General features: G+C 39.8%; 2 protein-coding genes across 5 annotated transcripts in view; both read left to right on the forward strand.

Moving 5' to 3' along the window:
* The window catches only part of LOC149240533 (protein ENHANCED DOWNY MILDEW 2-like), a 57,014-nt gene extending 33,963 nt beyond the window's left edge, over nt 1–23,051 (forward strand). For all 4 annotated transcript variants that reach the window (XM_089373747.1, XM_089373750.1, XM_089373748.1 and 1 more), the window contains 4 exons: nt 20,283–20,354; nt 20,558–20,676; nt 20,892–20,961; nt 21,133–23,051. In XM_089373747.1, the coding sequence (XP_089229873.1) occupies nt 20,283–20,354; nt 20,558–20,676; nt 20,892–20,961; nt 21,133–22,839 (1,968 nt within the window). In that variant the 3' untranslated portion in view covers nt 22,840–23,051. The remainder of the gene's footprint in view (nt 1–20,282; nt 20,355–20,557; nt 20,677–20,891; nt 20,962–21,132) is intronic.
* On the forward strand, nt 14,745–18,030 carry LOC149240534 (uncharacterized). The gene is made up of 2 exons (XM_089367323.1): nt 14,745–17,083; nt 17,201–18,030. The coding sequence occupies exons 1-2, from the start codon at nt 16,129–16,131 to the stop codon at nt 17,863–17,865; spliced, it is 1,620 nt and encodes a 539-aa protein (XP_089223449.1). The 5' UTR covers nt 14,745–16,128; the 3' UTR covers nt 17,866–18,030.
* Nucleotides 23,052–23,730: the final 679 nt, after the last annotated feature.

The raw sequence follows: 23,730 nt of genomic DNA on the forward strand, positions 1-23,730 counted from the left end.
TTATTGAGGATAAATACCCCAACATATTTTGGTTTGGGTGTTTGGTTCACACAATGAACCTTTTGATGCATGATATTATTAAGAACAAAAACCAACAATACAAATGGATTGGTGGTTTGTACAAGAGAGGCAAGCAAGTGATAAAATTTATTACAAATCATAGCAGTACCCATGGGATTTTCCACAGTCACTCAAGATTGGAGCTATTGAAGACTGCAAAGACTAGATTTGATAGTTACTACCTCACTTTTAGGCACCTTTTGAAGGTAAGAGAGTCATTGGCTAGCATGGTATCAAGTCCACACTGGCATGTATTAAAGGAAATGGTTACAAATGCAATTGGCAAGAAAGGTTTTGAACAGGTTGAAGACACTGCTCTTGATGGTCTATTTTGGGCACATGTGAGGCAAGTATTGGAATTCATTAAGCCCAGTTATAACATGATTCGTTTTGCAGATACAGATAAACCAATGATTGGGGAGCTGTATGATCAGATGGATACCATGTTGGGGCAAATAAAAGATATTGTTTAGAAAGATGATCTCAACTTGTATACACTGATTCACAATTGTGTGTGTACATGGTGGAATAAACTTAATGTTCCACTACATGCCTTGGCGTATATCCTTATGCCAAAATACTACTCCATCTTGGTTGGGCCAACTTGTACCTGGGCGTGGGGTTAGGGTCAAACCTCATACAGATCCAGAGGTATCATGACAAGTTGGTACATGACAGGGAGGAGTGTGCTAATCTGCGTCTTGAATTAGGCAGATACTTCAGTTGCACTGGTTTGTTTGGTTCCTTGCATGCAATGGAAGATAGAGACTTATTTGATGCTCTCACATGGTGGGAAGCATATATTGACAAGGGACTTTTGCCAAAATTGGCAATAAAGTTCTCTCACATGTTGTAAATACTTCTTCTACTGAGAGGTGTTGGAGCACCTACAACTTCATACATAATGTGAGAAGAAACATACCCAATGAAAACCGAGCAAAAAGCTTGGTTTATGTGCACTATAACTTGAGGTTGTTTAGTCATTATTGTGATCGGGCTTATGAGGATGAAACATATAAACTTTGGGACAACCACCCAGAGGACGATAATTTGGAGGATGGCATTATACATCTTGAAGAACTAGAAGCAAAACTTATGAGAAATGAAGATGAAGCAACAACAACCATGCTCCCACCATCCAATAGTAGTGCTTGAGTTCCAAGTCTTGTTCCTTTGTTGTCGCTGCTTCCATGTACATCCACACGTGGAGGGCATTTACCTTTTGGTTTTGGTCGTGGGACTGTGTGAGAGGAGACTCTTAGAAGACCACCGCGACCTGCTCATAAATTAGGCATTATTCGTGGCGACAAGAGAAAGAACGAATCAATGGGAATGGCTAGATCTTAGATGCACTTAAAAGGGTTAAATAAGAAAGTATTATGCAAAATCAATTCATACAACAATTTATCCAAGACATCTATCCCCCACATCAACCTTAGATGGTATCACCTCATATGAAGCTTGGTATGGTACTAAGGCTTTGGTGAATCATCTCCAAGTTTTTGGCTTCACTTGGCTTATGCCTTACTTCCCAAGGAAGAAAAGACTAAGCTAGAAAATCACAACATGAATTGCATCCTTCATGGCTATTCAGATGAAAAGAAAGGATACATGTTGTTATCTGATGGGAAGTTTATCATTAGTTGGGATGTTGGCATTGATGAAACAGAAAGTCAAACAATGCAAGAACTTGATAATCAATTAAGTCATTGGAATAACAAGCAAAGAAGTCAATTCCGCAAATAATATCAAATTGGATTGAGAAAGACTTGGGCCCCAACACGAATATTCATGAGGTAGAGGTTTTGGTAAAAAAGCGACATTATGGCTAGAGGTTTTGCTAAAAAAGAAGGAATCGACTATAAAGAAACATTTTCCCCAATAAAAAGATAGAATACAATCATAATGGATATATATTTGGTTGCATAATGTGGTTGGACACCTGATCAAATGTATGAGAAAAGTGCCTTTCTAAATGGTGATTTGAAAGAAGTCTACATGACTCAACCCTTAGAATTTGAAGTTGAAGGGAAGGAGAATAAAGTTTGTAAACTTATCAAAGTTTTATATGGCTTAAAATAGGAATCTACGGCATGGTATGCCAAAATGGATGGATACCTAAAACACGGTTTTCAATGTAGTGAATTTGATCATACTATATTTCAGATTGGAAGATCAATTTGATCATACTATATTTCAGATTGAAAGACCAAAACTTAGGGCCACTTCGGTACTATTTTGGAGTGGAAGTTTCAAACAACATCATGAAATCTTCCTTAATCATGTTTTCCCTGCTTGATGTGTTTTTCATGATGATGACCAAGTTTTGATCTACTCTTGGAAGTTTGGCATGGTAGATTGCAAACCCTCTCTTACTCCTATGGAGCAAAATCTTAAGCTTCCAAAATTTGAAAAGGGGGGGGGGATTGGTAAACACCACTACCTATCAACATTTGATTAGGAGTCTCATTTATGTGACTAACACTTGTCCAGATTTGTGATATGCATTAAGTATTCTTTCTAGATTTATGTAAGAATCTAGAGAAAGTCACTAGATTGTAGCTAAAAGGGTCTTTACATACATACAAGGAACAAATGATTTTGGTCTTCTTTGCAAGAAGAAACACAACTTTATACTTGTTGCATATTTAGATGTAGATTTTGCAGGTGATATTGATGATAAAACGTCGACATCTGGTTATTTAATGAACATTAGTTTAACAAAAATTTCTTCGAGTTGTAAAAAGCATGCAATAGTGGCAAATTCTTCAGCAGAAGTAGAATAGATCTCAACGTGGGAAGTAGCATGTGAAATTGTTTGCCTGCGTCGGATTTTGCAGGATTTTGGTGCTATACAGATTCACCAACTACATTACTCATTGATAATCAATCAACAATCAAAATGACCAAGAATCCATTTTTTCATAATAAAACCAAGCATGTCGACACCAAGTATCACTTCATCAGGACTCATCAACAACAACATCATCAAGCTAGAGTATTATCCATCCAAAGAACAAATTTTAGATATTTTCACTAAAACATTAGGAAAAATAAAACTAAACCAAGTTTAGAGAAGAACTTGGCATTTGTAAAAATAAACTTTAGGATTAAACGGGGGAATGTTAACCACCTAATCCCAAAGTTTATTTAGATAATCAGATAATTAGTTTTTTCGAGATAAATAAAGTTATTCTAGAATATAGTAGTTCTAGAATAATAAAGTGAATTCTAGATTTGTTGTATTTCCTAGGCGATTGGTAGGCCTTGTCACAACCTTGTCATGGTGATTATCTTTGTTTGGTGAGAAGGTTGAGTGAGAAAGTCAACGATGTTGGTAAGGTTGGTTGTGACGCGCTTGGGAAAAGATGGCAAACATGAAGAGCATTGTCGTCATCATCATCAACACATCCAATATCGACAACTTAGGAGTAAAGATAGACCATCACTAGGTTGTGCATTTGGAGAAAGTGCTCACTAAAAGAGGGCTCATTATTGGATTGTTCACCGGAAGAAGGTGTATCACTAGGTTGCATATGCTAATCAATAGAGAAAAGGTTGGAAGGGACCTTTGAGTAGAGGGGTTGGTTGAGTGAGTAGCTACACAAGTTCTCGATGATTGTCCAAAATAAGAGTTTGAAAAGGTAGCCATAAATGTACTAAGATTTGATGAAAGTGTGGTAATATCCACTATAATAAGGTAAGAGTCACATTGGTTGAAGAAGAGATGTGTTTTATGGAAACACGTTGATAATCATCAATTGAAAAAAAGTGATGGAAGATATGTTGTTGGACCATGATGAATATGCTCGTGAATCACCAAATATTGCCTCAAATATGCTCAGTCACGCGATGAATGATGGGGTCATAAAGACAACATCCTCCTCAAAGGTGCAAGGTTTGGGAGCAAATCAGGGATGGTCTTTTATATAATATATATATATATATATATTTTAGTTTTTTATTTTATTTTTTTATTTTATTTTGATGCATATATGTCAACAAAAACATTTAGAATGATGAATTAGATATAAAAAGCATAAAAACATGGATTACACCATATAATATCAATCATTTAGAAGTTATAATCGTCATAAATCACGTCCACAAGTTACAAGTTCTCATTTATATAGCATGTAAGGGTGTATAGAACAGAAATAACATCTGGTGTAATCCATCTATGAACTGAAAATACATCAACAAATAGGCTCTAGATGGCCTCTAGCATCTAAAAAAATCATGCTACAACAAGTAGTTACATACCATCAAAATGATTGCCTATCTTGGGATCTTTGTCATTAATACCACCCTCTAAGCAATTAACATAAGATAGAAAAATTGTAGCATGTCAAGTCAAGATTTTGTTTGAGTGATGGGTACATTTTTAGTAGGGTCATGATAGAAATATTGAAATTGGTATGACACCTTGGAAATGGCAGTGGAACCCCTTTGTTTTAAAGGGTCTTTGGAATGAACATAGAAAATATTTTTCTATGTGCCCCATGCCCCTCTTGGGCCCCTAGGTGGGATTAGCTCTATGTTGTAGGAAGCGTTGGGCAGGAGGTCGTTTTGGGCAAAAAACAAAACAGAAACGTGTATGGACGGCCTGGAAACGCGTTTCAGGCTGTATTGGCATGTTTCATGCAGTGTTGATAATATCGGTATCGGGAAAATATCGGCGAGGGTCCAAAAAATATCTTATCGGCAATATCGGCGAAAATATCGGCAAATATTGGCAAGCATAAAAAATGCATAATATATATATATATATTTTTTTTTCAGATTTTTAAACATATAAAGCAATAACAACATGAAATAAACACATTGGCACATAAATATGAAGAAAACACTGATATATATGATGTCAAATAGAAATGATATATCAAAGGCGATACCAAATCGTGCTAATCCCTGATAATTGTCCATTCAAGGACTCAAATGTGGAGAACCAATACAAAATAATATCACATATAATAATAAAAGTATCTCATCATCATGAGTTACATGTAGCATAACAAATAAAACTAGCAGCTATCTATCTACTGCCTTCTCCCCCTTTTACGGGAAAACATGATGGGCTGTTTGCCAGGCTTGCCCCTAGTAGTAGAAGGCCTTGACCTTGCCTCTGCACCTAATGTCAAATAATGAGTGCTAGGCATGGAGCTATGCTCTCCCATATCTATAGCAGATGGTGTTGATGCTGATGCTCTCGCAGTGTCCTCCTCCTCCTGCTCCTCCTCTAAGTGCTGCTGCTCCTCTGACTCCGAGTCCTCCTCTTGCTGCCCCTGCTCTAATGGATCATCTGCCACTAGCTCTAACCATGAAGGTGACTCCTCCAATATGGGCTCCTCAGACTCCACCCTCCACGTAGACAATACATCAATATTGTCTAAGGAAATGGCATCTGGATCCACTGGTGATTCTATTTGCCTCACTCGAAGTCGGATGTTGTAAATTGTAATGCACATACACCAAATCGTTGAGGCGTGCGAACTCCAACCTATAAGAGTGTCAAAAAAAGTAATGAGTCTTGACTCTTGACATTTGAAGGTCATAAATTAAAAATTAAAAATTACAATAAGTGTAATTGCTCAACTGAAGGCTTGAGTTCAAAGTTATACCCGTTGCGCTTTTTGGCATGTATTTTCTCAAATACACTCCAATTGCGCTCACACCCTGAAGAGCTACATGTTTGACTCAAGATTCGTATAGCCAATTTTTGCAAATTTGGTGCCCTTGCACCATAGCTTCGCCACCAAATATCTACAACAAAATAATGAAATAAAAAATTCAAAAACTTAAAAGTTAAAAGTTAAAACATAATTAAATTCAAATTTCTAATTTCTAATGAGTGATGACTTGTCACTTACGTGGCATGAAGAGGGCCCTTTCCCTAATGGCATCATCAAAGCCAAATAGGCCAACACAATCCTGATAACACTGTATCTCGCGATTGATTTTGATACGAAGCTCAGGATCAGGTACCATCCTCTGAATACAGGAATGGAGCCCTTCCATCACCTCGCCATCAAAATCAAAGTTGCATTTGTATGAAAATGCGGGGTTGAGGAAGAGTGTTGCTGCATGAATGGGTCGATGAAGCATCCCTGTCCATCGACTATCGATCACATCCCATAACATCATCTGCCTATCAAGGCCAGCAGAACCCTTGTCTGCATAATAGGAACGAATGGCCTCCTTGGCCCTATCCATGCCCTCATACAAATAAGGCATTGCAGGCTTCTCTCCATCCACCAATCTAAGAACCTTTACTATAGGTTCGCTAATTGCACATGCTTCTTCTACTCCACGCCAAAATGTTTCAGAGTACACCATTTTTGCAATGGCTATCCCATCAGGTCTCTTGTTGTATCTACAATTACGCTAATCATCAGACACAAACATTTGCTTCAACTCGAACTGACATCGAAGCAAAGACTGAAGAGTAATAAAGGTTGTGGCAAAACGTGTGATGGCAGGATGCCGCAACTCCTTGTTTCTAGTGAACCTCCTCATAAGGCTAAGAACAAAAGCATGGTTATAAATAAACTTGGGGATGCTCCTAGCCATATCAACTGCCTCCTTGATGAAGGAGAGTTTCCCCATATCCTCAAGCAACAAATCAAGACAATGCGCTGCACATGGAGTCCAGAACAATGTGGGATGCCTCTCCATAAGCATTTTGCCGGCAGACACATAATTAGCTGCATTGTCTGTTATGACTTGCACCACATTCTGCACACCAATCTCCCGAATGAACCTATCTAACAACTCACATATCGTTGCTGCATCTTTGATATGTTCTGATGCATCCAACGATTTAATAAACATGGTACCGTTAGGACAATGTACCAAGAAATTTAGAAGGGTCCTACCCTTCCTATCTGTCCAACCATCAGACATCACTGTGCATCCAGTGACTTCCCATGTCTTTTTCAACTCCGCCAATCTAGAGTTGATGTCCTGTTTTTCTGCTTGAAGAATTGGCCCCCGCAACTCCTCATATGTGGCACTTTTGTACCCTGGGCCCACAACAACAATAGCATCACACATTGGCTGCCAATATGGATTGGTTTTCGTGATGCTGAGAGGTAAGTTGCTCCAAAAAATACACCTCCCCATGACTCAATCTGCTTCTTGCTTCTCCTTTTTTTTAACAAGCGATTTTATGCCAGGTTGTGCTCCAGCTCCCGTTCGTGGAACAAAAAATGATGACCTCGCATTCACACTAGCAGTAGCATGTGATGGTGTGCCAGTTGTGGAGCCCCTCCCACTAGGGCCAGTAGGCCCACTACTCTCAACACCAAAATCAGGAGAACATATCCCGAAAGATCTACCTGCACGTTCAGCTTTGTTTCTTTCCGCCTCTTCCTTCTTTCTGTCCTTTTCTTCAATTGCCTCAAGAGCTTTTTGTATAAGCTCCGGACTAGAAACTGTACAAATGCCAACATCATGTCCAGTGAGTCTAGCAAGATGGTATTTCAGTCGTGTAACCCCACCTGTCATCTAGGTCCCACACAATTTGCATGAAAGATATGCACGATTTGTCCCACCATCAGGGGTCCCATACTCCCAAAATGGGTCCAAGGCTTTTGGCATATTTGTATTTTGTAGTGGGCTAACTCAAAAGGAAACCTACAGCACCAAAAAAAATTGGAATTAGTAACTTAATAAGTAATACGAAATTTTCAAATTACAAAATTCAAATAACCACATCATTACAAAACAGTTTTAACTTGACTGTTGAATAGAAGTGTAATACAAGTTGACTGTTGAAGTGTAATACAAGTTGACTGTTGAAGTGTAGTGTAAAAAATTAAAAATATATAACTGTTATGACTCATGATGACAGTGACATAGATTGCTTTCTTGCTTTCTTGTTGATCGCTGTACTACATGTATACAGAATTTTGAATTTAACAGTGTCAAACAGTGACTGTAGTATGACAAGAACATTCTTGTTGATCACTGTAGTTACTAGTATGACAAGAACATTTCCAACCAGGTCACGTCTCACTGCCATCACAAATTACAAATGACTATTGTTCTTTTGATGATCAAAGTTACTGAGTCGCTGGAACATAGAGCACTGTCATATTGCAGAAATTAGAACGCTGCCATTCCTTACGTTGTTGTCATTGTTATCCTACAGCTCTCAAAGACTTATAACTTATAACTTATCACTAACTAGTTCAGCATTCAAACCATGACAAATGCCAAATATTATCTATTCAGTGGGTTATAATTTTGTGTTAAACACAAATAGCTTATGTCAGATTCCATGTTCATTTTGTATGGGTTTACGGTTACCAGCAAATCCCTTTTTCGTCTGGAATGGGGTCAAGCTCTTGGGAAATTGCTTTGAGGATAACGTGAGGCCCTGAAAAGGGTCAATTTCTTGGGAAATGTCACTTGACGGATATAGTAAAGCCCTGAATGGGGTCAATATCTTAAGACATGTCGTTTCAGCAGTGTTGATAATAAACGTAACGTGTATAAACTATAAACTTAAAGTAAAGCCCTGAAAACTCTGTTACGTTTAAGGTACCTGTATGACAAGTCCACCCTCCTTCACTTGTCCACAAAATCCTCTTTGAGCAGCTCGGTCAAGGTCTGTAATGAAGGCAGAGTTTCAGTCTTCTTCTTCCACGGAAAATCTTGAGCTGGATTACAGTCGCACCACAGTAGAGAATATAGAATCAACGTTCAGTCAGTTCAAACTTCAAACCCTCGGGCCTCCTTCGCAACAAACTTCCAGCGCTCAGAAAAAACCAAAATGACTTAACACAAAGACCAAAAATCGCTTTATACAGCCCGCGCGTATTGTTTTAACAGTCAGTCGCGATATTTATGGTTGTCGCGCGATATTTTGGAATATATCGCCGAAATATCGGATTTCTCGCGAGATTTTAAAACGGGAAAATATCGCGATATTTGGGTGGCGATATCTCGTTTGGCAGAAAATAGCGCAATATTTATGAATATCGCCGATATCTCGGCGATATTATCAACACTGGTTTCATGAGGCTGAAATGTGGCCAAGTTTGATCTGAAATGCGTTTCAAGGCCGTATGGCTGCGTTTTTGGGAAAAAAGTGCCTTTTATTTATGTTTTATTAATATTTTTTATTTTTATTTTTATTTTTTGTATTTTTACTTGGCAATTAAAATATTTTGTCGATGTTTCTAGAAGGCTCTCTCAAAATTATAAAAAGAGTCTCGCCTCATTTCCTCATCACACAGATTGAGCAAGACGTTTCACTTGGAAAGGAGCGATTTTAGCAAGGAGAAAAGAGGACGAGAGCAGTGGTTTCAGCTAGGGCGTTTTCATTGTTGAGCATGCTTTTGCTTCTATTTTTGATAAGGATTATGATGATGAGGATGAAGATTGAAGACTGATTTTGGATATATATTTATATTAAACTTTATTTATCAAGGCTGTTTTTGGATATTGCTGCTTTCATTATGCGATCATTCATTTGTACATGTGATGTAAATTTAGAGACTTATAGTTAATGCATTGACATTGGACAATTTAATCATAATGTAATAATGTAGCATGTATCCTTTATGATTGCACATAACATTTTTGATATATATATATATATATATATAGATGTAGAGGTCATGTTTCGTTCTTGTATCCTTTCGGAAACTCGCACCCCTTTCCTCATATTATGCAACTTGAAATGGTTGAAATGCCTTTGGGAACATTGTTGGCGAACTGTACAATGTTTCCAAATTGGGAAACCTTGTACAATATGGGTTTCCAAATTTTGAAAAGCCATGCAGTGTTGCTGGTGGCATTTCTAAGGTGTTTCACCCATTATACTTGAAATGGCTAAAATGTGTCAATTTTAGGTATGTTCTATGCTAGAACAATTTATTTCAATTTTCACAGTTAGCTCGTTATCTTTTCCAGATTAGCAATCAGATCAGCATTAAAGTAAACTACAGATAGAGCATAAATATAAATCGCAGAAGACGAGGACACAAGATGTGGCACTAGCCAGGGACAAACCCCAATGTCGGGAAACCCTTTATCAATTCTTTTTATATGTTCTTCAATAGTTTAGCAGAGAGAGAGAGAGAGAGAGAGAGAGAGAGAGAGAGTACATTTACAATAGAAGTCAACACTTTGACTTATCTAGATAAGAGCATAGATCATCTCTAGGAAGATGATACATGAGATCAGTTAAAGACATGTTGCTTCAACTAATTTTCCACGGTGACTACTTCACCTATTGTTGTTGCATTTCGTCATCATGTTGCACCTCACCGCGTTGCACCATGCTGCACCCATCGTCACTATGCTGCATCTCATCACGCTTCATTAATCATGATTGTACCGATCATTGTACTGCATTATGTGCCATTGCTGCACCATGTTGCCATCCTGAACTATGTGTTGGCTGTACCTTGCTTGCTTGTAGTCCCTAGCATGCTTGTTGTCCTTACCATGCTTCTTGTTGCATGTTAGTTATCCCTTGCATGCTTGGTGTATTCGCTGCTAAGTACCATACAACTGTCCCAATGTTAGTTAGTTGTCCCTTGCATGTTGCTCTCTTTCGGAGATAGATGCTTCGGTTGTTTCGGCAATTCCGGCTTTTCCTGCAATTCCGGCGTTTCCGGTAGTTTCGGCTTTTCTTGCAGTTTCGGCTTTTTCGGCAGTTCCTGCTTTTCCGTCAGTTCCATCTTTTCTTGCAGTTCCAGCATTTCCGGCTTTTCCGGTAGTTTCGACTTTTCCGGCAGTTCAGTCTTTTTCGGCAGTTCTGGCTTTTCCGTCTTTTTCGACTTTTTCGGCAGTTCCGACTTTTCCGGCAGTTTCGACAGTTTTGGCTTTTTCAGAAGTTCCGACTTTTCCGACTTTTTTGCCAGTTCCCGCAGTTCTGACTTTTTCGGCTTTTTTGGCTTTTTGAGCAACATAGAGCTTATTCTCCCATGACTGTGTTTAGATCTAGGGCATGTTATTTAGGGTAGCGTATACCGTAGGTCACTCCCTCTAGCTCTCATCTCCATCAAACCCAAAACAGGATGAAGTGAGATCACAAGAATGAGTGTGTGTGTGTGACAAATGACTTCAAGTCCTCTTTTATCTATACTAAACGTAGGGGTTGAATAGACATGACTGTTGGGTTTTTGAGCCTACATAAGTTGTTGGGCGACTTGACAATTTGTCCATAATCAAAATAAATTCATATCTTCATAAATACTTATCGAAATCTGATGATATTTAGATCAATCCTACACCTCTCGATGAGAGGAATCCAAGAAAAATATCAGCTGCCATAAATAAGATGACCCACATGGAGTTTAGTTGTAGTTGCCAATTTTAACACTCCATCTCAACTAGGGAGAACTCCATCCGCTGATCCATATGTCCTACTGTACTATCTCTGCCATTAGTGCCCTACATTGATCTGCTCTGCTCTGCTTTGCTGAACCATGAAGAAGAATAATTGATCGAGAATGTCTCATACGATTCTCTACTGACCCGAAGTCAGTTTCATTTGAAGAGAGTGTCACATCACTCTTACTGACCCGAAGTCAGTTTTATTGATCCCAAATCAATATCACAAGAGAGTGTCTTAAACCACTCATATTGATCCCAGATCAGTTTCATTGATCCTAGATCAATATCACAAGAGAGTGTCTCAAACCACTCATACTGATCCCAGATCAGTTTCATTGATCCCAGATCAATGGAGGTCATCCTAACATAGGGAGTACGGTAGATACAACGATGCATCTATCGATAGAACTACTATGGTCCCTATCCTCATTTCCCTGCTCATTGATGAGATGAGAGGTACTTACCATGAGTCCCAGACTGCATGGGTAGGATGCCTCGACAGGAGAACGAATCATCCTGTCCACAGGAGAATGAATCATCTTGTCATTGGATGCCACAGAGAACGAACCATCTTGGCCCACAGTCGCCATGGAGAACGAACCATCCTGGCCCATAGTCGCCATGGAGAATGAATCATCCTGGCCCACAGTCGCCACAAATCATCTTGTTCCACAGTCGCCACGAATCATCTTGTTCCACAGTCGTCACGAATCATCCTGTTCCACAGTTGCCACGAATCATCCTTTTCCACTGTCACCATGGAGAATGAATCATCCTGGCCCATAGGAGAACGAATCATCGTGTTCCACGGTTGCCACGGAGAACGAATGATCCTGGCTCACAGGAGAACGAATCATCTTGTTCCATAGCGCACCACCAGGGGATGGTGAGTCGACATGTGGTCGTATGTTGCTCTAGTAAGTACCCCAAGCCCCCCAGAGCTCTTAGAGTTCAAGGCATGCAACATGTAGGACCCTTATAAGGAGGTCTCTCAACGACTCCAAGTCGTTTGGGAAAGTTACAGATTTGACCTTTCCCCGAGGCTTTGACAAAAAAATGTCTGCAACCTGTCCATCAGTCTCAATGTGATGGAGCATCCTCTCTCATCGACTTACGATATCTAAGATAAGGCAGTATTTGATGTCTATCTGCTAGAGCAATCATCGAATACAAGATTCCTTAATAATCGAATCCCACCTATGGTTGTCACAGAGAATCACAGTGGTATTCATCATGTGTCACCATGTAGCTTCACACGAGATCATACTCGTAGTTGTGTATTCAGTCTCGGCGGTGCTTATAGCAACCGAATTTTGCTTCCTGCTCATCCATGATATCGAAGCAGATGCCAAAGAGAACCAGCACTGAGAAGTGCTTTAGTGATCCTCCACACTGCCTGCCCACTCAGCATTCGAATAATCATGCAGTTTCATATTTCCGGCAGTGTATCTCAATCCATGAGAGATTGTACCCCGAAGATATCTCAAAAGATTCTTGGTACCAATCTAGTGAGGCTCAACCAAATATGAGCTCACCATGCTAATTGCAAAACATATGTCCAGAGGGAAGTTCACCAAAAACATCAATGCGAATGAGTTTATGAAACGCAGAGGCATTTCCCAAATTTGGTTCAACATCACTACCATATAACTTTTGAAAGTTAATATCCTTGAGGTAGTCACAATGTTGCAGTTTATCATTCCACATTCGGAATCCAACTCCCTCTTACTTCTGCAAATGAAAGGGTCTGCACCTGTCAGAAATAGGTCGTCCTCATAAGGTGCCGGTATGAGAGGTCTATCATCCACAACCTTCGGGTAACGGTTTGGATCGGTTTCACTCCTAGTGAAATCTCAGCTTCATCTAATAGCTATCGATCCTCTCATACTATGCCCAGGGAGTTTTTCTTCAAGCCATAGAGAGCTTTCTTCCACATGTATACATGAGATTCTCGATCATGAATCTCAAACTCCTCTGGTTGTTCCAAACCTGTGGACTTGCTACAGGAGGAGAATGGTCCCCTTGTAAGATTTTCCTTTGGTACATCTCAGACATGTACTTTCATGCTCTTTTTGAATTTAGGCATCCATGTCACCATCTGATTCATAGACCTTCGGTGCTATGTGTCAATGGACATGGTCCCCAGTGGACTTCTTGCAACTTGATACAACCCTGAACTCAAAAACATCTTTGAAAATTTTATTTTCAAACACATACCTTTCCATCGATGAGTCATGAGTGCCACCCTGAAACCTTTGACTTCCATTGTTGAAATGGACACCAGGTTCTTGCGATCAGGTACATAAAAGAGATTCTGTAAATGAATTGAGTTACCCTCATTCAATTGAGGGATAACATTCCCTACACCCTTTCCGGGATAGGTGGCATCGCCTCCAAGTATAATCCCACGATTGTTTCCATCTCTACCAAATTAGAGAGTGCACCCATCTATCCAATGAAGTGCCTTGAAGCACTACAATCAATAAGCCAGATTCCCAAAGAATCTGAAGGAGAGGGCTAATACAAGATAATGCTTATCTTATCAGAAACAACATTTGATTCTTCATAAATGAAGTTCCTTGCTTTCTATGAAGAGTCGGCCATTTCCTTGATGACCTGCATTACTTGTCATTCCTTTGATCATTGAAGATGTCCTTGTAATGATTGTTATCATCATCAAGTGATGTGTCCCTGCCATTCGGACACTCCTTTGCATAATGGCCAAACTAGTTATTTGCCTTTCCTTCCACCCTGAGATCCGGTCTTCCAATGAAGTGATCTTTAGGTAGGCCATATTTCACTGCGCCATTTTGATAATAATCTCTGCTTCGACTTCACCCTTGGTGAATTTTAAGAGGGATGAGGAATCCACTGATCCTTTTGTCCTTTCCCAACTGTCTTCGATGATTGCTCTTTCACTCTTGCTTGGGCATTGTCTTCACCTCAGCTTTGATACCATGTTAATTTTAGGCATGTTCTATGCTAGAGAAATTTATTTCAATTTTCACAATTAACTCAATATCTTTTTCAGATTAGCAATCACATTAGCATTAAAGTAAACTGCAAATAGAACATAAATATAAATCGCAGAAGACAAGCGAAGACAAGAGGACACAAGATGTGGCGCTAGCCAGGGACAAGCCCCAATCAGTGTTTTACGAAACGGCCGGGTTGACTCCGAAACGGCCGTTTCGATCCGGGTCATTAAAAAAAATTGCAACCCGGCCCTATGACTCGGCTCGGTGACCGGGTCAGTTATGACCCGGCCGAGTCAGCCAATGACTCGGCCGGGTCATAGCTGACCCGGTCAACCCGGCCGGGTCACGACAAAAAACGGCCGTACCGTTTCCAAACCGCTGGGCAGCGTTTTAACATGAAAAAAATTAACTTTTTGCTGATTTTTGGCTGATTTGGTTAGGGTTTGTGGACATGAAAAGGTTTATGTGATTAGTTAAATGCATTTGGGGTCCATTTCCCCCTCCCAAACTCTATTTAAGACAGCCAAATGCTCTCATTTCACTCACAGCAGTCTTATGCATTTGAGTGAGAGTCTTCTTTGAGAGTTAGTGAGCAGTTCTTGAGCTTGTTTTGGAGCAGCAGTGAGGAGTCTTGGAGGAGCATTGTAGCTGGAGTGAGGAGCTTCTTGGGCAGCCATTTGGAGCAGCATTGAGGAGCTGATTTTTGGAGCAAGTTTGAGGAGGCAGTTTGTGCCTGGAGGTATTTTTTTCCACCTCTATAAATCTGTTTTTACTTATTAAATTTTAGGTGCATATAAAGATAGCTTAGAGAGTGTTTTTAGTCAAATAAATGAACATTGAATCAATTTTTTTTTTTTTTTTTTCATTTTCAGATTGTTTTCCTAGTCAAAAAATGGCACCTAGAGCAAAAGATGCTGCTTGGGCATATGTTGAAATGGTTGATAATGAGATGTGTTGCAAGTTTTGCCATAGGAAAATTAAGTCAGGTCCTGGGGGGATTCATAGGCTGAAACAACACTTGGCAGGGATTAGAGGCAATATTACTGCATGTCAATCTAAGGAAATTGGGGAGATTAAAAAGACTTTGTTGGAAAGCTTTGAAAAATTTCAAGAACAAAAGACTAGGCAAAAAGAGATACAGGATGAAATTGGGAGGAAGAGGGAGATACAAAGAATGATGGCTGCCAACCCCCACTATGAGTTTGAGGGTTCTTCCTCTATCCCTCAAACTGATGCATCAAACCCTTTCCGTTATGTTCCTCCCTCTTATGCTTCTGTTCAAGATAAGGGAAAGGGTAGAATGAAGGGTGATGGGACTATCAAAAGTTTTTTCACTCACTCAGCCTCCTCTCCATCAGATGCACATGGTCCTGAAGTTAGTAAAGGTCTTTCTCAGCCCACTTTAGATGACCATTGGAAGAAAGAATTGAGGGAGACTGCTTGTGACTACATAGCTAGATGGTGGTATGATGCTGATATCCCCTTTAATGCTGCTCGTTCACCATATTATGAGCCTATGTTTGAGGCCATACATGCTGCAGGAAAAGGCTTCAAAGGCCCTACTATGCAAGAGCTAAGGGGGGTTCGTTTGCAGAAAGAAATTTCATCAATTAATGAGTATTTGCAAGATTTCAAGGAATCATGGGCAAGAACAGGGTGTACCATCATGTCAGATGGATGGACTGATTAAAGAAACCGTACCATCATAAACTTTCTTGTCTTCTGCCCACAGGGAACCATGTTTTTAAAATCAGTTGATGCATCTGATAAGGTAAAAGATGGCCACTTGTTGTTTCAGCTATTGGATGAGGTTATTCAGGTTGTGGGGGTGGCTAATGTTGTTCAAATCATCACAGACAATGCCTCTAACTATGTTCTTGCTGGTAGACTGTTAGAGGAAAAACACAAGACCATCTTTTGGACCCCATGCGCTGCACATTGCATAGACCTCATGCTTGAGGATATTGGGAAATTAGATTGGGTCAGAAACACTGTAGATAATGCCAAAAGCATAACAAAATTTATCTACAATCATACACTGGTTTTGAGTCTCATGAGGAAACACACTGGAGGCAAGGATATTATTAGGCCTGCCATCACTAGATTTGCTACACATTTTTTGACATTGCAATCTATGCTTTCCCAACATAGAAACTTGCAAAAGATGTTTTCCAGTGATGATTGGAATAATAGCAGTTGGTCTAACAAACCAGAAGGCAGAGAATTGAGAAGGAAAGTCCATGATGAAACTTTTTGGAGAAAGGCAACAGAGATTGTGAAGGTTGCTGAGCCACTAGTTAAGGTGTTGCGGTTGGTGGATGGGGAAAGGTTGGCTATGGGCTTCATTTATGAGGCTATGGATCAAGCAAAGGAGCAAATAAAGGCAGCATACAAGGATATAGTGGCAAAGTATGGGCCCATTTGGGCAATCATTGATGAAAGATGGAACAATCAACTCCATCGCCCTATACATGCAGCTGGGTATTTTTTGAACCCACGGTATCATTATAAAGCTAAGGAGTCAGGAGCTTTGAGGGGGGAGGTCAGAGATGGACTGGTTGATTGCATTGAGCGCATGGTCCCATCGGAGTCTGATCAGCTACTGATACATCAGCAGGTCACATCCTTCACCAATGCAACAGGTACCTTTGGGAAGAACCTAGCAAAGATTGCAAGAGAAGCAGATGAGCCAGGTAAACAAAAATTTCAATTTTCAATTTCTCAATTTCAAGTTAGATATAATTTGTAATTTTGTTGAGCTTCAGCCTTCATCTAACTCATAATTCATTACACTCCTATGTTTTTTGCAGCACAATGGTGGGAGGCCTTTGGTGGCCACTGCCCTGAATTGCAAAGGTTTGCAATTCGTATTTTGAGTCAAACTTGCAGTGCATCTGGGTGTGAGCGCAATTGGTCTGTCTTTGAGAGGATTCACACAAAGAAGAGAAACCGTTTGGAGCAAAAACGGTTGAATGATCTAGTTTTTGTCCAATACAACCTTCGGCTCAGACGGAACCAATTGCTGAACAAAAGACCTGATTCAGATCCCATTGTGTTGGAAGACATTGATCCAACATCAGATTGGGTAGTGGAGAGTCGTCTACCAGAGTTTGATCCTGATGAGGATCTTGATGAACTTGATGTTGGAGATCCACTGCAGCGTGTTCAGTTGAATGCAGATCCCAATCCACCAGCCTCAGTCTCACAGCCAGCTAGTAGGACTCCAGTTGTAGGTGCTTCGCCTTCCTCTGCTCAGCCACGACAGAAGCGTAGCCGCATTTGTACTCTATCTCAGCTTGCATCTGCTTCACAGCCTAGTGGTACTGGTACTGGCACCACTTCTACAGTTGCAGTTGGAGACGATGATGATGAGGAGGAGTCATGGGCCCCTTGTCTGGCTCTGCCTCTGATGATGATGATCCAGAGATTGGTCGAGATGATCTTGGCTCCTCTGGCAGTAGCCAGTAGCTACTAGCCTCCTTGGTTATTTGTATTTTGTTTTGACTCTTGAGTCTTTGATCATGTATGACAGACTACAGTTGACTATGTATTTACTATTGCCATTGGGTACACCGTACCATTTTGATATAATGGATTGGTTCATGAGCCTACTTTGATCATATGTTGTCTTCCATGTATATTATAATGTTGTGTGTTTCGAAACTTGAATGAAAATATTTAAAATTATGTTTAAACTATTTAAAATTATGTTTTTTTATAAAAAAAATAAATATTTAATGTATTTTTTACAACGACCGAGTCATTGAAATCGAGCCGGCCGAGTCATTGCCGTTTCCGTTTCCGTTTCCGAGTCGATCCTCGGCCGAGTCCGAATCCGAGTCCGTTTTGTAAAACATTGGCCCCAATGTGGGGAAACCCTTGATCAATTCTTCTTATATGTTATTCAATAGTTCAGCAGAGGTAGGCAGAGAGAGAGAGAGAGAGAGAGAGAGAGAGAGAGAGAGAGTACATCTACAACAGAAGTCAGTACTTTCACTTATCTAGATAAGAGCATAGATCATCTCTAAGAAGATGATACATGAGATCAGTTAAAGACATGCTGCTTCAACTAATTCTCCAAGGTGACTCCTTCACCTATCGTTGTGTTGCATTTCGTCATCATGTTGCACCTCACCGTGCTGCAACATGTTGCACCCATCATCACTATGCTGCATCTCATCACACTTCATTAATCATGACTGTACCCATCATTGTACTGCATTATGTGCCATTGCTGCACCATGTTGCCATCCTGACCTATGTGTTGGCTGCACCTTGCTTGCTTGTTGTCCCTAGCAAGCTTGTTGTCCTTAGCATGCTTGTTGTTCTTTTGCATGCTAGCTGTAACATTGCATGCATGGTGTATTTGCTGCTAAGTTCCATACAACTGCCCCAATGTTAGTTAGCTGTCCCTTGCATGCTGCTCTCCTTCGGAGATAGATGCTCCAGTTGTTTCGGTAGTTCTAGCTTTTCTGGAAGTTCAGACTTTTTTGGCAGTTCCAGCGTTATCGACATTTTTGGCTTTACCTGCATTTTGGGCTTTTCCGACATTTTTGGCTTTTCCGGCTTTTCTGTCTTTTCTGGCAGTTCCAGTAGTTTCGGCAATTCCGACTTTTCTGACAGTTCCGGCTTTTCCAACAGTTCCAGCTTTTCTGGCTTTTCCGGCAGTTTCGACTTTTTTGGTAGTTCCGACTTTTCTGGCAGTTCGGGCTTTTCCGGTTTTTCGACAGTTCATGCTTTTTCGGAAATTCCGGCTTTTTCGGCTTTTTGACAGTTCCGGAAGTTCCGACTTTTCCGGCTTTTTAAGCAACGTAGAGCTTATTCTCCCATGATTGCATTTAGATCTAGGGCATGTTATTTAGGGCAGCGTATACCCTAGGGCACTACCTCTAGCTCTCATCTTCATCAAACCCAAAACAGGATGAAGTGAGATCACAAGAGTGAGTGAGTGTGTGACAAATGACTTCAAGTCTTTTTCTATTTATACTAAAATGTAGAAGTTGAATAGACATGACTGTTGGGCTTCTGAGCCTACATAAGTTGCTGGCCGACTTGACAATTTGTCCATAATCAGAATAAATTCATATCTTCATAAATACTTATCGGAATCGGATGATCTTTAGTTCAATCCTACACCTCTCGATGAGAGGGATCCAAGAAAAATTTGATCCAAGAAAAATATCAGCTGACATAAATAAGATGACCCACATGGAGTTTGGCCCTAGTTGCCAATTTTAACAAAATGCCTTTGGAAACATTGTTGGCGAACTGTACAATGCTTCCAAATTTGGAAACCTTGTATAATATGGGTGATAATGCTTCCAAATTTTGAAAAGCCATGCAGTACTGCTGGTGGCATTTCCAAGGTGTTTCACCCATTTCCAATGATGTTTTGAGTGCTCTTTTGGAAGTTTTTTGGGGCCACCTAAGTCCTTGAGAGTGGTGTGGGAACCATATGAAAATATTGGCGTATGCATGCAAATATTGGTGTTGAAAATGCTGTGGGGTATGGCCAGTGTCATTTCCAAGGTGTTTTGGACCTTGGTCATTTCCAGTAATGTTTCAGGCACTTTTGGAATTTTCCAAGCGCCACCTAGGCGTGCAAGATGGGCATGAGATGCAGACCCCTATGAAAATATCACCCTGTGAATGTCAATGACCCTTTAAGAGAAAACATAATTTGGAGGTGTGTCTCTTATCTCAGTAATTATGTCAGGTGCATTCATTGCCAAGGTAATTTTGGGAATGAACTTCATTTGCTGTTCAAGTGTTGTCTTTTGAGTGTTTTTTGAGAGCATGTAGATTTTGGTGGTCGACAAAAATGCGAAATTTGTTTTTGAAGTCATTATCATGGTTAGTCTGATGTGGATGCATTTTCTGTGACATTTACAGAATGATTTTGAGTTTGAAAAACGGGATTGGCTGACTGTTGGTAAAGATGAATTACCAACCGGTACCAGATTGGTAAGTATGATTTCGCACATGCTTCTGTTTAACAAAGATGGCAAAGACACTATTGACTAGAAATAATATTCGTTGGCCTTGCTTTTTTAGTTGTGCAGATTGAATGCATGGGTGGTTATAGGAGGGAATCCTTTATTTGCATATTGTGCCCTTCAATAAAATTCCCTGTAACGTGTGTTGTCATTTCTTGAATCTGTTTCCAGATTATGGGGTTGAATCCTCCATTTGGTGTTAAAGCTGCTCTTGCAAACAAATTTATTAACAAAGCCTTGGAGTTCAAGCCAAAGTTGGTCATCCTTATTGTTCCAAAAGAAACACACAGGTATATTATCATGGAAGGGTATTAAACTGATGAACTCTTTTAATGCAGAACTATAGGGCAATGAAGTTAGGTCATCATAAATCTTGTAATAAACCTACTACATTTTTAAGCTGAGAATACTATAAAATATATACATCTTGAATCAATTATGTGGTCAATATTTGTTATTATTTCTGTGATATGACATTTCTTGGTTTCAAACTTTTCTTGAACAGACTTGATGAGAAAACGGGACCAAATAAATATGATCTTATTTGGGAGGACCCAGAACTTTTGAGAGGCCAGGTGCTTCCTCATGCTTCAATAGAATAAAAATGTGCTTCATTGTGTACATTGATAATAGTTAGGCACAGAGAAATTTAATTGTAATAACTTTCAGCAATATATTACACAAATCTAGACAATTTTGTTTTCATTTGAAATTCATTCCTTAATAATAATTGTGTTTGTTTACAGTCATTTTTTATCCCCGGTTCTGTTGATAGTGATGACAATCTATTAAGCCAGTGGAACTTGGTGGCACCACCACTTTATCTATGGAGTCGACCAGATTGGACTGAAACACACAAGACAATAGCAGCTAAACAGGGACATACTGGTAAGGGGACACAAGAGCAAAATATGGTAACAGCTCAGAACAATGTTGTAGATACAAGGCCTCCCAATGATGGAGAAGGAAATGCTTTTCAGACAGTTGAAGGGAAAGCCACCTCGGAAGTACATTCTGAGAAAGATCAGCAAGATTCTGGTATTGGAATAAATCCTGTTAACCTGTATGGGGCTGATTACAAAGAAAATGAGAAAGAATCAAACCTTGACTCTCTATCTTTAGTACAAAGAGTAGACGAGTTACAACGGAAAGACGGTTCATCTTTCAAAATTAAAGAGGAACACAAGGAATCCCCATACAACAGACATATTGCAGATAAGGAAAAGGACTCTGATGTTTATGACCATGCCAATGATCGCCCAGCTAAACTTTTGGAGCAGAATCATGTAACGAGACAGGACAAAGGAGGCCGTGATGATGAAAGTGGGCGTAAGAAAAATCAGAAGGAGATATCACCATCCAGAGAAAGAATAGATAGACTAGACAAAGAAAAATATGAAAAGGGGAGATATGAGAAAGGTAGGCATGAAACAGACAAACGTGATAAAGACAGATCTAAAAATGAGAGGCCTGACAAGGGCTGGTTTGAAAAAGAACGAACTGCTACATCACCATCATCAATGAGAATGGAATTCGGGAAGGATCAAGATTCAAATCATTTTCAAGAGCAGGGATCTTTACCTATCAATGTCCCAGAGAGTTTTGGGAGGTTATATGAGCGAGGACCTGGTAATAGGGAAGACCTTGTTAGAGGACATCATATTGGTTCAACTGATTTGGGGCAAGAGTTTGTAAGAGGTTACCAGGGAGTGCCACCTAATAATGTTGATGAAGGCTATAGTATGGGTTATCGTAGGATATCTGGTGGTGTGGATGATGCTCTTGGAAGAGGAATGCATAGAGGAGTTTCCGAGGAATATGGAAGAGGGTTGCAACTAGGTCGTCCTGGTAATGTTGAAGAGGAATATGCAGCTGGCGAAATAAGTAGAGGTATTCACAGGAATTTCCCCAGTAGTTTGGGATCAGAATATTCTGGGTCTCCTGCAGACTTGCAAGTGCTGCAGAGTGGCGGCAGAGTATACAGCAGACAAGGTCAACATGACTTTGATTCTGAACGACCAAGGTTGTCACAAGATGACAGAGGTTCCGAGTGGTTGATGGGTGATACTGCTGAAAGGGGCAGATATTATATTGACCAGGGTTCCCATGTAAACAATATCTACTCCAGAAATTTGGATCTTGTGCCTGATATGCCTCGCTCATTACTGCTAGGGCAACAGCGTGAGGATTCCCCTCAACTCCATTCTAGATTGCCATATCATTCTGATGCTTATGAACGCTCAGGGCTGACCTCATCTGCAATGGACCGTTATGCTCCTCGACTGGATCAACAAATGAACTATACAAGATCAAGTTTGCACCAAAGTGATCAAGCACCTAGGAACATTTATGGGGCTGGATCCCAAAACTTTCCTTTCGATTCACGGGGAATTGCACCAGGACGGCAAAATCCTTATCCACATCAGAGTTCATCGGGTTGGATTGATGACTAAAATTGGCAGATCCTCAAGGACTTGCATATTTTAATATATTCTTTCTGTGGCTCTTTCGTCGCATGCCTATGTAAAATTGTTTACATTTTGAAGATGCCTAACATTTTCCAAGATCATGTTTGTAGCCTTAATTTTGAATGATTGCAATTTTTTTTTCTAGTGTATTGGACACCATAAATTGGCTTAATCATGGTAACAGTTTATTATGTTAACTATTCAAAATGCCAGGTCTAATTGTTGTCACCCATAAAATAGTGCGTCCAAATGCCACGATGTTTGAAGCCTCAATTATTTGCTTGTGGGAGTGTGCAGATTATGAGGAAAAATGATTACATTGTAGAAGCTGTATTATTGCACCGACCTGACTGTTGTTCATTACTGCTCTAATATATCTACCATCACTTCATATCAAATTAATGTTATGTTTTCACTTTTTGCATACTGTTGAAATGCTGGTTATTCGTTTTACAGTATCACTTTCTATCCTAATGACGTTATTTTCGTCTGTTTATTATTGAAATTCTTGTTATCACTTTTATGCCAATCATCTAGTTCAGTTAGGCTTTTCTATACGAGTTAAATACGTGAGTACTTTTTTGGGAAACTTAATTGACTGACCTTGTGCATAACGCTTTATTACCAGTAATGTACAAATATCTTACTATTTTTTTTGGGGGTCATACCTTCCATTTTCAGATATCAAATCGTATGCTTCTCTTACAATTGAATAATATAGAGAGTTAAGGTTATGCAATAAAACTAGTTAAATGAGTTGTGGTATACACTTGCATTGGTACACCTCTATCTCTTCCCATACTCCGCTACAACTATCTTACTATTTTATTTCCATTTTGGGGTCATACCTTCCATTTTTCAGATATCATATCGCAT

This window comes from Pinus tabuliformis, chromosome 8, assembly GCF_031772625.1.
Source record: "Pinus tabuliformis cultivar Carrire ecotype Pingquan chromosome 8, CPIR1, whole genome shotgun sequence".
NCBI classification, from domain to species: Eukaryota; Viridiplantae; Streptophyta; class Pinopsida; order Pinales; family Pinaceae; genus Pinus; species Pinus tabuliformis.